This window comes from Heterocephalus glaber, unplaced genomic scaffold, assembly GCF_053883595.1.
Source record: "Heterocephalus glaber isolate CG9 unplaced genomic scaffold, H.glaber_assembly_v1.0 deba00000818, whole genome shotgun sequence".
In the NCBI taxonomy this organism is placed as follows: domain Eukaryota; kingdom Metazoa; phylum Chordata; class Mammalia; order Rodentia; family Bathyergidae; genus Heterocephalus; species Heterocephalus glaber.
The window spans coordinates 13315517-13329630 of record NW_028258164.1 but is presented as its reverse complement, the minus strand read 5'-3'; the positions used below and the strand labels follow the sequence as shown (position 1 = coordinate 13329630).

Here is a 14114-nt window from a genome sequence, read left to right as displayed (position 1 = left end):
GCACTGCAGGACCAACAAGAGAAATTACTGTCCCTGCTCTTGGGGAATTTATAATCTTTGAGGGTACTATTGGCTTGTATTGTCATTATTTTTCTCAGTGACAAATGCATGGTACCAATATTGTCATTGGCATTTGGATAAGTCAGAATCTGCTGTGGGTTTGATTGGAATGGAAAGATTTCAGTGGAAGAATCAGGACATGGGCTTGCCTGGGAAAGATGAGGGGGCTTTTGGTCATGAGAGGAGTCTGAGGAAAGGCACAAGAGTGGAAATTCTCATGCCTACTCACAACATAAAGAGTAGGGTGCAGATGGAGCCATCATTACAAACGGAGGGAAGCCCTTGGTTATTGGTCCAAGGGATGTTGTCTTTATTCCTTCTGCAAACAGGCTGAGGACTAGCTTACCAGAAGTTGCTTTGAAGCCGATCCTGTCTCTGGTGGAAAAGTAGACAAGGCATCATTACACGTGGCTGTGCATTAGCATCTACACTCACCCTTACCCCAATCTCTGTATGGTACTTGTTCAAAGTAGGCCTTCTTTTTTAAAAAAGATTTCCCTATCATAGAGATATTGATTTAGTTGACCTGAGATCTAGAAATCCATGAGCTTCACAAGCTTCCCTAGAAACACTAATGGCACATGTCTGAGAACCAGGCTCTGTGATCACTACCTAGAAATGGCCCTGGCACAGCTGATGCAACAGGTCAAAAACGGATATTTTTCAAAGGACACTCCTAAACACTGCTCTTGTTTCTGATCACCTTGTTTCTGCTGCAGGCGTGCCTCCCTTCAGACTCAACACTTTTGTGCGATTCCCAAACTCCTCACAGGAGATCCACAGCCCATGGGTGATCAGCCTCACTCCACACCCTTTGCAGTTCTCTCAGTTCTGTTCCCTCCTCTCTGTTCTCACAGCTGCTGCAGTTAGTTTCACCTGCTGCCTGGATTCTCGAAGTAGCCTCTTTCCCTTCTGTACCCCTCCTGTATTCTATCTTCTGCCCTCAGGTAGGTCTTCTATCAGCACCAAGACTGGGTTATTCCCTGCTCAGCCAGCTATCAAGCCTGAGGACAGTTTAAGTGCCCTAATATTTGTTTTTACTTTAGAGTGGGTCTCACTTTGCAGTTCGGGCCCTTGAGCTTGCTGTGTGATCCAGGCTGGCCTCAAACTCACAGCAATTGTACTGCCTCAGCTTCCCAAGCGCTGGTGGTGTGCCACCATGCCTGATTTAGTGCCCTAACATTTGAGTTATCATGATATGGTTCAGCCTATGCTGGCTCTTGGATGGTGAGTACTCTGTATTAAAGGCTTGGTCCCCAAGGCAGCATTGGAGAGAAATGAAAGTGGGAACCAATGGGAGGTCATGAAGTCATTAGGGGTATGGCCTCAAGGGGATCATGGGATCTGGCTCACTCCTCACTCTCTTGTACCTCCTGGCCATGAGAGGAGTCACTGTGCTCCCCAGAATGACCATCCAGCATCCCCACCAGAGACCTAAGAGCAGCCCTGGCCAGCCCAATCATCAATGGGAACCTCTAAAACAGTGAGCCAAAGGAAACTTTTTCTTTTCATAAATTATATATCTCAGGACGCCCTACCAAGGTCTCGAGTCTCGCGGAACTTGCCGAATCAGCCCGCCACAGACAGGCAGCCACCTGGTTCCACACTACAAAGACACGGAGGACACCGGACCACCAGACCACGGTACTGGGTCCCGCCGCTCCCAGCCCAGAGGTAGGGGCTTCTGAGCCACCATCCCACTGCTCCTGGTCCAGAGGAAGGGGCTTCCCGGCCACCATCCCTCCCGCTGCCCCCAGCCCAGAGGAAAGGGCTTTTGGGCTGCCTTCTGTCCAGCCGCTCCCGGCCCAGAGGAAGGGGCTTCTGGGCCACCATCCCTACCGCCGCTTCCGGCCCCTGTCCCACCTCTCCCAGCTCAGAGGAGGTGAGCCACGCGGGCACCAACAGCACCCCCTGCCCCCCCAGTCAAAATAAGAAAACACGTAAACAAGTCTCAAAACCAGACTTCCAGATCACCTACAGCAACCCCAAAGGGAAACGAGATGGAACAATCTAATACTCAACCACCTGGACCCACTGAACTGGCAACAAAAGGGGATCTGGGAAAAATGAAATCAGAAATAATTTCTCAGATAACAGGAGAAACTGTGCCCCTAGTGCAAGACATGATTAATAAATCTAGAGAGGAGCTGAGGAACACAAAGAAGAACCCCTCTGGGACGCTCCCCGGTGCACTTCGGGCCCAGGCTGCAGAGTAAGAGGGAAGCGTTACGACCCAGGTGCTGCACCGCGAGGCGCGAGGCGAGGCAAGCAGGCTGCTGCCGGGCCATTCTGAAAGGCAATGCACGCGCATCGCCACGCGGGGGAACCATACCAGGATCCTTCCATCCGCCTTCTCCCGTTAGTCTCTTAACGAGTTTCAAGTATTTATTTTCTTCTCTTCAACTAAAAATACTCTTATTACAAAAATATGAATTGAAAAGTCACAAAGTGCATTTAAAAAGCCTGTAGTCTCCCTATTAAAGAAAACTGCTTAAACTATGTTAATGTATATGTTTCCATACCAATTTAAACATTATATGTTATATATGTTATACATCTATATTTATATTACTGTATTTCTAGGTATAGTATAGAAAACCATTTGCCGTGTAGACACACATTGTAATTATATATACACATTTATTTTTAAGACAAAAATGGAATCCTTCTGGATGGATTTCTCAATATATCATGAACATCCTTCCATAGCAAGTTAATTTTGCTAAAATAATTCGTAAATGATGGCATTGTGTTGCATTATCCCATTAAAAATAATTACTGTAATAAACACATAGAAAATTCTATTTTTTCCACCGAAAAGCAATAGCACGCATGAGCCACAGGTGTCCAAACCATGAAGCCCAAACTTCCGGCCCAGGACTCAGAGCCTCGCGAGTGACCGCGCTGGGCGCCCAGGCCTCTGTCGCCGCTATCACACGGGGCGGCGCGCTGCGTGGGGAAGTCTGGCTGGCCAGGCTGGTCCTTGAGCAGGGACAGTACTCTGGTGACCAAGCCCTTGTGACCCAGCCGCGGACCACAAGCAGGGATTCGGCGCGCTACGGCCTTGGGTCCGCATGGGTGAGCCGGACCGGATCCGTGGTCTGGCCTCCCGCGGGTGTGGCGGAGCGGGATGGGCGGGGCGCTAGTGGGCGGGGGCTCGCGGAGGGCGGGGCGGGTGCCGGTGCCGTTCGCCTCTCGGCCTGCAGGGGGCGCTGTGCGGCCGCGCTGCCTCCAGGAAGCCTCACGGGCCTTCGTGCCGGGCCGCGGCGCTGGCTCCCAGGATGCAGTGTGGACCGGCCGGGCGCTGACGGCGGTGGCGCGTTGCAGGCGGAGCGGGCAGCTGGCCGGCCACCGAGGAGCGCAGCGAGGAAGGAGGCCGCGTCGCCTGCCTAGAGCTCCGGGCGGCCGCGCCTGCGTGGGTCGCGCGGCAACGACTTCCTCTAGGGCCGGGCCGGGCAGCGCAAGGGCCATGGCCGAGGCGGCAGCGGCTCCGGTAAGAGCGACGCGCGCGCTCGGACCCGCGGCCTGGGGTTCCGGCGGCCCGGGCCCAACGTGCGCAGGCCCTGGGGAGGCGATCAGGGCCCGGGCCGGCCTGAGGCTCGGGCGAGCGGGACGCGGGTTCCTCGGGGCCTACTGGGCCCTCCCGCCGAGCCCTCAGTCTGGGCCGGGCCCTCCACTTGAAGCCGGGTACCCCACTCGGCCAGGCCACGCCAGGCGGAACGGCCGCCCCGCGCCAAGTTCCCGTAGCCCTGCGCGCCGCCCTGTCCCCGCCCCGGCCGCTGTCCCTGAGGTCCCGCGCCCCCGCCCGGCTCCTTTCTCTGCCCAGCGCTCGGCCGGGCTTCCCTCCCCCAGCTCCCCCCAGCGGCCTGGTGGCACCTGGGAGGTGTCCGGCGACGATTCCACAGGCGCCGCGCGCCCGCTATGTCCCCGACCGGCGGGTGTCGAGCCAGGCGCAGCACCCAGCCCCGCTTAGGCATTATGTCGTCCTCCCTACAGACTTGCGGGGTGGGTACTGCTGTTATCTCTGCCATACAAAAAAAAAACAACAAAATAACCCGGAGCTAGAGAAGTTAACTTGCCCCAGATGGACCGCTAGCTAGAAAGGGGGGCGGGGGGGGCGGTGGCTAGGGACTGGGGGTGCTGGGCAAGCCTACAGGTTCACCGGTAGCAGCTGTGCAGAACAGAAAGGGAAAGGAGCCAGGTGTCCAGGTGGCAGCGAGCAGTGGCGGTGCTCGCCCTTCCTGGCCAGGTATTCTGAGCCTCTGTGATTTGAGCTGGACTTCTTCGGGAGGCTAGTTTCACCAGGCTGGGCTTCTTAGACGGCGGAGCTTTCCAAGGAGAAAGGCTTGGGCAAAGGCACGCAGAGACGGAAAGACCCACGGAGCCCGTGGTGCTGGAAGAGACATTTGGAAGGGGCTGGGAGAACTGTACTTGCTCTTGTGGGTGGGGTGCTATTGAGGGATTTGGCATCCTCTTAGAGGACCTCCTCCTCCCAGCAAAGGGTTCCAAGGCACCGGGCTACTCTGCCCTCCCGTTAGGGGCTGGGCTTCAGCAGAGGACCATCCCTACCTCCCACTGGACAATCCGAAGGCCTCAGAGCCTGGGGGCTCTATGAAATGGTAAGCAAACTGTACCCGTTGTTTAAGTACTAAAGAGGAATAAATTCTTAATAAAATAGGAGTTTGTGCCTGCGCCGGCCTGACAAAATGCAGATTGGATTACAACTGCAAATTTGGAGGGCAGTAGGATTTTAGGGGAGAGGGATCAGATGGTAAAGTACAAGGACGCTTCTGGAGTAAACTCTGGAATCTGGGGTGTATGCTGGAGCTCATCTTAGAGAGGAGCCTGGGATGGAGGGGGCCACCAAGCCCGCCAAGTGCCAGTGGTACCTTCTACTCCCGCCCGTCAGTCTTCCCCTCAGCACTCAGAGCCCCATCTGAGACCCAGCCAGACACCTACCTTGGTCAGGCAGGTGAAGAACCTCTTCAGCACTATCAGGCAGGTTTCTTCTGCCTCCCTTTGAGCTCTCCCTTTGTCCCTGTTTTTTGAGGCATCCATTAGTGTTCTGGTTGATTCTCCAAATGAGCCTGCGCCAGTTCCTAGAAGTCAATTTATTTTGCAGTAGCAGCCAAGCTTTTGCTTAGGAATGCTTTCCTGGAACCGCATACGGACCTTCTGTATTCAGCCACTGACTGGTGATGGTGCCCATAGCAGCACCTCCTCTGTGCCCAGTGGGTCCACTCTAGATGTGAGTGGGACAAGTAGTCCATCCAGCTCCCCACCCAAAACGTGCTTTCATCAGTGCCCAGCTGCCAGTCACTCAAGCCTCTTGTGGTCATTTCTGATGACCGGGAAGCTTTGTGTTTTTTGATTGTTGCCACACGTATTAAAGGATGACTTCCCGCATGTGTCTATCTTCCCTGCTATACTGGAGGGCGTGTCACTGATCTTGGGGCAGTTACACAAATGTCTAAGGGCCATTGTTTTTACCTTAGGGGAGGAGTGGGAACCAGGAGAGGGGAAATCAGAATCTCAGGGGGTTTGGGTAATGTCCAAAAATCCAGCTCTTGGCTTAGTGAAGATTTGCAACAGTGGTCATTTTAGCTTCTGGGAGAAGGGCAGTTGTGCTGGAATAAAATCAGATTGTCCTGGAGGAAGGGGAATTAGCCATCCAATATTTTGTTTGTTAAAAGAAGATATGAGATGCTTTAAAAGGAAGGCAGGAAGGAAAGAAAGAAAGAAAGAAAGAAAGAAAGAAAGAAAGAAAGAAAGAAAGAAAGAAAGAAAGAAAGAAAGAAAGAAAGAAAGAAAGAAAGGAAGGAAGGAAAGAAATTGAGCAACACTCTTGTTTGTGTGGTTTCAGTGGAGCAACTGGGGGTTTCTGCTGGGTCATCATCAGTAGACAGTTCCTGTGTGATCATGATGGGACTGAGTCCAGGCTGGGCTGTAGTAAAGCTACAGTTTACTGCATCTCTGCTGAAACACTCCAGCAGTGCTCAGTCACTGTTTATTTTGCAAAATCACACAGAAGCCCTGCCATGTGTCAAGCCCTGTGCTGTAAAAAGATGTAAGGCCACCTTCAGGGCATTCAGATGTCGAGAGTCACAGGAAATGACTGTACAAGGTGGTAAGCACCAAGATAGGAGGCTGCACAGACACAGGCCCGATCCCAGATGCCCACAAGAGGTGTCGGCCAAGTTGAGATCTGGCACATGGTGCAGGGTCTCTCCACTTCCTGAAGACATGGGCTCTCTGAATCCAGGGGAGATACACTGCCAGAGCACAAACAATGTGATGAGTGATGCTTACTTCTCTCTTCTCTTTCGCAAAGATCTCTCCGTGGACAATGGCAGCTACAATTCAGGCCATGGAGAGGAAGATTGAATCGCAGGCTGCTCGCTTGCTTTCCTTGGAAGGTCGGACCGGGATGGCCGAGAAGAAGCTGGCTGACTGCGAGAAGACAGCTGTGGAGTTCGGCAACCAGCTGGAGGGGAAGTGGGCTGTGCTGGGGACCCTGCTGCAGGAGTACGGGCTGCTGCAGCGGCGGCTGGAGAATGTGGAGAACCTGCTGCGCAACCGGAACTTCTGGATCCTGCGGCTGCCCCCGGGCAGCAAGGGCGAGGTTCGCAAGGGAGCCTTTGGGTGCCCTGGGGTGGAGAGCCTGAGGGCCCTGTAGCCAGCATGTGGGCGAGCAAGTGTGACCCTTGTGGTTCCAGGTACCTGTGACCTTTGATGATGTAGCCGTGTATTTTTCTGAGCAGGAGTGGGGCAAGCTGGAGGACTGGCAGAAGGAGCTGTACAAACACGTGATGCGAGGCAACTATGAGACACTGGTCTCCCTGGGTAAGGCCTGACCCATGCTTCGCATGGAGGAGCACTCCACAAGTCCCTAGGCCTCTCTCTCCATCCTGGGTGTTTCTATCCCACCCATATGTAAAGCCCTGCTTGCTCTGAGTGAGGGGATCTGTCCTCCTCCTCTTCCTGGAGGTGGTGCCGAGGGATGGAGTCAGACACCTCCCCTCTCCTGACCACGCCCAGGGTAGGGACACCTGTGTTCCTGTTGAGACTTGGATTGCAGGAGTCCTGCTCTCAAGTCCAGTTTGCAGTCAACCTCCCATTGGAGATGGACTTCCTGTACTTTCTCTTCCCATCCATACAGACTTTGGCACCATGCCCTAGAGCTCTGCTGCCCAGGAACAACATGCAATCTGCTTCTTCCTGGCTTCTTTCCTCTCAGGATGTTCTAGGTGGGACCTCAGAGTCAAGGGCAATAAGGCCTGTGTATGAGGATGGAGTGGGTCCTATAGTTGGCAGGCGTGCTGCTGCTTAACGTGCAGGCTCTGCACCCTGCCCTGCTGCACTGTGGACCAGATAACATGTTCAGTAGTAGCTCTGGCCGCTGCCCACCAGATCCTCCCTTAGATGCTGTACAAGATTGTCTCCGGACTTGCAGCAAAACTGCCTACTGATGGGAACCACCGCCCTATACCCATTGTGACATTTAGTCCCTAGACCATTCTTGGTTTTTCAGCAGCCTTCCCCTAGCCCTGAAAGGAAGATGCCAAAACTAACCTTCCTGTCTTTCCTCAGATTACGCCATCTCCAAGCCTGAGGTTCTCTCCCAGATTGATCAAGGGAAGGACCCTTGCACCTGGCGTCGCACTGGTCCCAAGATCCCAGATGTTCCTGTGGACCCAAGTCCAGGTGAAGGGTTGGGAGAAGGTGGGGAGACACCAGGTGATCAGATGAAAATAAAAGAGTAAAGAGCCAGGGCTGATGTTTCTCTTCTTTCCAGAGAAACATCAAATCTCAGGCTTGATTGTTTTAAACCTCAGTCTTTCATAGTTGAGTTTTAAATTCTAACCTGCTTAGCTAGTACTCTTCAATTTAGTACTTTGCATCACGGAAACAGGCAGCAACGCCAGAGTCAGATCCAGCACACGAGTCAGGGGAGGACAGTGAAGGAGACTGACAAGGAAGGGAAGAGGATGTTGAAGACCAAATTCACTTAGAGCTTTGAAAAGAGTCAACCAAACTGCTTTTAACCCTGTTCGGAGTTGCAGAACACAACCCCACTTGCCAAGTGGATGATCCAGTGTGATCAGAACTCTGTATTTATTGCAAGTGAATGTGGATACTGGAATGTGTCTCATATTTCCCTGGAGCCAGTCAGCACCTTTGAAAGTTAAGGAAAGGACAGGGACAGAGGCCTTGCTGGGTTGTTCAACTGGGGAGACCCTGTCTCTGCTCAGCCCCCACTTCCTCCCATGCCTGTTGCCTACCTTGGGTTCCCTTTCCTCTGTGATACCGGCAGTCTTCCTGTGGTTAACTCACATGTCACTCAGTGCCTCACGTGTTTGCCAGTTACCTTTGCACAATATCAGGTCAGTACAGAACTGACCAAGGTGCCAGCTTTCACTGATCCACGTACTGGTTAGTTCAACAAAATGTTCTTGAGAGTCCTCTTGGGGCCAAGGACATTGCTGACACCTGGGAGATGGACAGGTGAAATGAGCAGCACTTCTGCATGGACAAGGTGGGGATACAGGCCACCTCCAGCGTTAAGCCAGAGCAGGAAGGTCCAGGGCTAGCTGTGTGGTTTGAGTACCATGCAGACCTTCCCGGGCCTGTGCCATCAGAGTGACACCCCTTGGCCACACCGTGATTTGATAACAGTCACTGCCCTCCTACATCCTGCATTCCACAGCCACCCCCTGCTGTCCTTCCATCCAGCAGTCTCTCTAGAGCCCTAAGTCCAACAGGTCCTCAGCCTGCAGGACCCACGCACCGTGGTTTCTCCCTCCACCCTCTCTCTGTCCCCACTCATCTTCATGTCCCACCACTGTTGTTCATCATGCACCTCCCCCTTCATGCAGCCTCAACTCCCTTGCCCCCTCTGCTGCCTGTCCCACCTGGCAGGACTGTGGTTCTGGGGGGCCCACCTGCCTGCCTGCTCCACACCTGCAGAAGGCCCTGCCTGTGGCTGAGCACACTGCACAGGCCACTGGTCTCACCCTATGTTCCCGACCTGTGATATCACATGGGCACCCTGTGCTGCCTGGGGTCACCAGCACCACCTCAGCCATGTCACTGGCCCAGGGGTTGGCAACTATGGCTTGTGGACCAAACCGAACCCAGCTCCTCCTACATGGCCTAGAAGCTGAGGGTGGGTTTTGAATTTAAAAGATCTTTTTTTGGTTTTAAAAAGCCCCACACTCACAATCTGCTCTCTACCTGCACCTGTGCCCACCTCTGTACATCCATGCCTGTGGCTCTGCTCACCTGCCCCAAGACCTCCTTCTGCCCAGGCCTGGGTCCTATTCCAAGCCAGCCTCTCAAGGGCAGCAGAAGATCCCACCCTAACATCGCACTGCTCCCATGGCAACCTGTTTCTCTGCCCTCCTTTAGGGCCACACTCCTCAGGAGGGAGCCCTGCTTGCTGTCTCCAGCCCTCCCTCCTACTCTTTCCGGAACCCCTTCCACCCAAACCCATCCTGTCTGGGTCCCCAGACAACCCCCATGGCACCAAAGGTCTGTGTTCTTCCACCTGTTTGGAAAACTTGCCACTGTGGCTCACTCTTTTAATTGATAAAGAAACTTATGTCTCCTTCCAGGAGGCAGGGAAGTCAAGGTCAGGGGCCACACCTGGTGAGTGCTTCTTGCTGGTGGGGGCTCAGCACAGGGAGCCCCATGGGGAGATAGTGTGCACAGGCCAGCTTAGGGCTCATCTCCTTCTTATGACACACTCATGCCATCAGGGTCCCCACCCCGACCTTGTCTAATCCTGGCCACATCCCAAGGCCCCACCTCCAAATCCCATTAATTTGACTTTAGAGATTAAATTGCCAGCACAGGAGTTCCAGGGACACACCCCAGCTATAGCACAGCGCGGCTTGGGGCTGTGCCTTCAGTGGCACAGGGCACCTTCCTCTCCTGGGCTCATCACTGCACCTCCCTTGCTGGGTCCTGTTGGCCCTCGGGGACCTCTCCTCAGTCCTCACTCCTGTTTCATACCCGTGTCCACACTATCCCCAACCTGCCCCCTCTCAGGGCTACGCCTGCACACAAGTGTGTGCACCCCCAGGTGGACCTCTGCCCTGAATCCCAAGCACCCCACTGCCCAGGCAGCATCTCCCCTTAGGTTCCCGCTGACAGTTGCCCAGAATACATCCAAGCTGGGCTCCTCATTTTCCCTTTTAAACCGGCTCCTCCTACATATCCCTGACCTCTCCCTCCTTCCAACCACTCACCAAACCCAGGGGTCCCCTGCGCTCCTTCACACCCATGCTCCATTAGCAGTCCTCCTCATCCTCCCACCAGATTTCTCCAGAATCCAGCCTGGCTCAGTCTCTGCTCCTACCCTCGGCCCCACCGTCTGCTATAGACCCAGCGGAGGGACACATCCCAGGTGCATCTTCCCACACTGCCCCTGTCCCCTCCCATGTCCTCTCTGTGCTCCAGCTCCATCACCTCCTTGTTTCCCCCTCAGCTCTCCAGGCCCACTCTGTCCACAGCCTTGGCCTCAGTGCCTCCCATTCCACAGCCTCCACATGCCTTTGCTGGAAGGGACCTTCCCCTGTCACCTGCCTAATATCACAGCCTTCCCTGCAGGACTTACAGTGTCCCTTTCCTGCTTTGCTATGTTCCACATCAGACAGCACCATCTACTATAAGGAGTTTGCATTTTTGCATTCATTGTTGTCCCACCCCTGTCTCTCAGCGGAATGTAAATTTCAAAGGGGTAGAAATGTGTTTTGCTCATATCATCGTTCCAGGCCCCTAGAATATTACCTAGCACAGAGGAGGAAGTCAATAAGTATTTTTGATGTTTGCTGAGTTTGTGTGAAGTATATTTCTGATACCATTTAGGTGCCTTTGTAGGTCCCAGTCCTTACTGGAGTAACCACTTGTCCTGAAGTTGACACCTTCATCCTTCCCACCCACATTTTAAAACATTGGCTGTGTATGTGTGTGCTATAACCACGTATAATAAGGATTTTGTGCTTTGAAGAGTTACATGTCATTTTTTTACTCAATATCTTGTATTACAGGTTTACCCATATTGATAAATATAGATCAAGATTCATTTTAACAGATGCTTGGTATTCAAAAAGTATTCTATCATTTATTTTCCATTGATTTGCACTTAAGTAATTTCTAACTTGTCAGTGTTACAAGCAAATTGCTGTGGGTACCCTTGAACTGTCTTCTTGTCACCTGCCACTATATCTTTGTCCTTCTCTGGGGAGTGGACACCAGCTGCCTCACTGCATCTTTGGCACACTTGTCCCTACCTCCGCCATTGTCACAGTGCTCTCTTGAAGGTCACAGCAGTGCCTCTGCAACAGCAGTTATGAAGAAACTGTTCTCTGACGTCTTTGCCCACTTTTTGTATAAGTTTGTGTCAGTCGGATGGAGATGAAACAGTGTCTTGATTTCATTTGTATTTCCACTCCTGTCCATGAAGCCAGGCATTCTTTTCATAAATTTATTTAGTCTTCTGTGAATTGTCTTTTTCTGTTTTTCTACTGAGTTATTTTTCACTTTCTTGTTCATTCTGGACTTCTCTGCACGTGTTCTACATACTAACCCTTTGTCTATTATTAGTATTACAAACATCTTCTCCTAGTCTGGCAGGTCTTTTAACTTTATAGTTCTTTTGTAGAAGTTTGTGTTGTTGATAGTCAAACATATCAGTCTTTTCCTTTGTGATCTGTGCTTTTCTATCTTAGATATCCTTGCTACTACACTCAAGGTCAGAAGGATATTTTTGTGTTTTCTTATAAAACTTTTCAACTTTTGCTTTTCACATTCAAGTCTTTAATCCATCTAAGATTAATATTTGTGGTGGCTGCAAGGGAGAATTTAAAATTTTCCCCCACAAAGACAAGATTTTCCCACAAAGGTTGTAGGGTATTTTGTCCCCCTTTCTCCACTGGTTTGTAAGGCCACTTTCATGTGCATACGAGGCTGCTCTATGCTCTTGGTCCTTTTCATTGGTCTCTGTTCTTTTAGTTTCATAAAAGCCTTGATTTCTTTTTTTTTTTAATGGTACCGGGGATCGAACTTGGGACCTTGCGCTTGCACAGCAGGCAGCTGAACCACTGAGCTAAATCCCTGGCCCCAAAAGCCTTGATTTCTAGTAGACTAAGCCTTCCCTACTTGTTCAAGACTTCTTGGTTGTGCTTTGTTCTTCCATATGAATTTCAGAATATTTATGAAATTCTCAAAATCCTGCTGGAAGTTTGATTGGAATTGCCTTTACTTTATAATTTAGTTTCTGGAGAATTGCCATCACTGCAATACTGAGCCTTTCTAGCTATAAGAAGACTTGCTTACTGAAGACTTCTGTATGTGGTTGAATAAGAATTTGCTATTTTCTCATGGTAGTTGCTGCTTCTCTTAGAAGTGAGATTTTTAGAATTAAATACATATTTTGAATAGTAGTTACAGGGAGTATGCTGTTGCCTTGAGTTTAGTAAAAGAGAAATTTTGCTCTTATTGAGTCTATGAGTTATTTAGATGCTCTTGGATTTTTTATGTGAACATTTATACCTTCCACAATTAACACACAAGTTATCTCTTCTTTTTAAATTTTTATAACTTTAAAGTATGGTTTACCAGTTTAGCTAGGACATTGTTGAATAGCAACAGTGATACTTGGCATCCTTGTCTATGGACAGCATATATTTTTAGAGTTTCTGATTAAATATGATTTTTGCTGTAGGCTTTTGAAGCTACTCCTGGTTTAAAGGGGTTTCCCTCTGCTTGTGGCTGGCCAAAAACCTTTTATCATGAACAAGTGTTATATTGTATTATATGCTAGGGTTTATTTTTTCCACTTTTTAAAATTGTGCATTTGATTACTCTGTATTACATATAATAGTACATACAGAACAAAATTGAAGTACCGTTTAGAGTGATTGTCCACACATTTCCAGCTTAAGAAACAGATCCTGGCTGTGGATTTAGCTCAGTGGTTCCAGTGCCTGCCTCGCAAGCACAAGGTCCTGAGTTCGATCCCTGATACCAAAAAAAGAGAAAAGAAACAGATCCTTGCCAGATCCTTCCAGAGCCTGTCTTCCCTCCTGGCTGCAGCCCCTCCCATCCTCTTGCAGATAAATAGAAAATTCAGCTCATGAGTCGCTGCCTTTCTCTACATCTTCATTCCTAAGTAACATTGTGTAGTTATGCCTATTTCTGGATGGTTTGTAAATGGGGTCAGGCCACATATACTCATCATGGGCCACTTGTCCCATAGAACATGAGCTAGGGAGCCATCCCTGTTGATGTCACCTGCTGGAGTTCATTCATTTTCATGATCCTCTCCACTGCAGTTTTTTGTTTTATGACTATAAAGTGATATATTTACTCCTCCTGCTTTTCTCCATATTTTTGCTTTTAAGGACAGTACTGTTGTGAAAATTCTTAGCCTGTGTAAAAGCTTCCCTAAGCCAGGTGTGGTGGCACACACCTGTGATCCCAGCACTTGGAAGGCTAAGGCTGATCACCGAGAGTTCGAGACCAGCCTGGGCTACAAATGGAGATACCCCATCTGAAAAAGCCCCCCAGAAAAGCTTTTCTAGGTGTAAACATGGGGGGGAATGTATGCTCAGCTTGCCTAGGTCATGTCCAAGTGCAGCATCCTCAGAGGAGCGCTGAGGGTTCCACTGCACTCTCACCAGCCTTGGAAATGCTGTTTTCCTCTGTGCCCATCAATTGGAAGTGAAGTGGTTTATAGCTTGTGGTATAAAATTTGCATTTTCCTAAAACTGTGTATTATATCCTCTGTAGGCCATTTGTCTTTTCTTCTGTGAAATCCCTGTTTATTTCTTTTGTCTGTTTTCCTTTCAAGTTTTTTTTTTTCTTACTGATTTATAAGAGTTCCTTACATATTCTGAATACGAATTTGTATCTGTTGTGTGTGCATTGCCAATAATCTTCTCACTGTTATGGTGCTTTTTTTTTCTTTTTTTTGTGCAATACTGGGGATGGAACCCCAGGCCATGCACATTGTAGGCAAGTGCTCTGCCACTGAGTTACAGGCTCTGGTC

The 14114-nt window shown here is 50.5% G+C and overlaps 1 protein-coding gene across 7 annotated transcripts in view; it reads left to right on the top strand.

Annotated features, from left to right (window-relative positions):
- Window positions 1-3269: 3269 nt before the first annotated feature.
- Window positions 3270-14114, top strand: part of Znf746 (zinc finger protein 746) — a 23511-nt gene continuing 12666 nt past the window's right edge. The window contains exons 1-4 of one of the 7 annotated variants that reach the window (XM_087207649.1): window positions 3270-3553; window positions 6392-6682; window positions 6777-6903; window positions 7651-7764. In XM_087207649.1, coding sequence (XP_087063775.1) covers window positions 3530-3553; window positions 6392-6682; window positions 6777-6903; window positions 7651-7764 — 556 coding nt within the window. In that variant the 5' untranslated portion in view covers window positions 3270-3529. Of the gene's footprint in view, window positions 3554-4438; window positions 4680-6391; window positions 6683-6776; window positions 6904-7650; window positions 7765-14114 lie in introns of those variants that run through there. The other 6 variants (XM_087207650.1, XM_004860428.4, XM_087207648.1 and 3 more) reach the window with 6 other exon arrangements.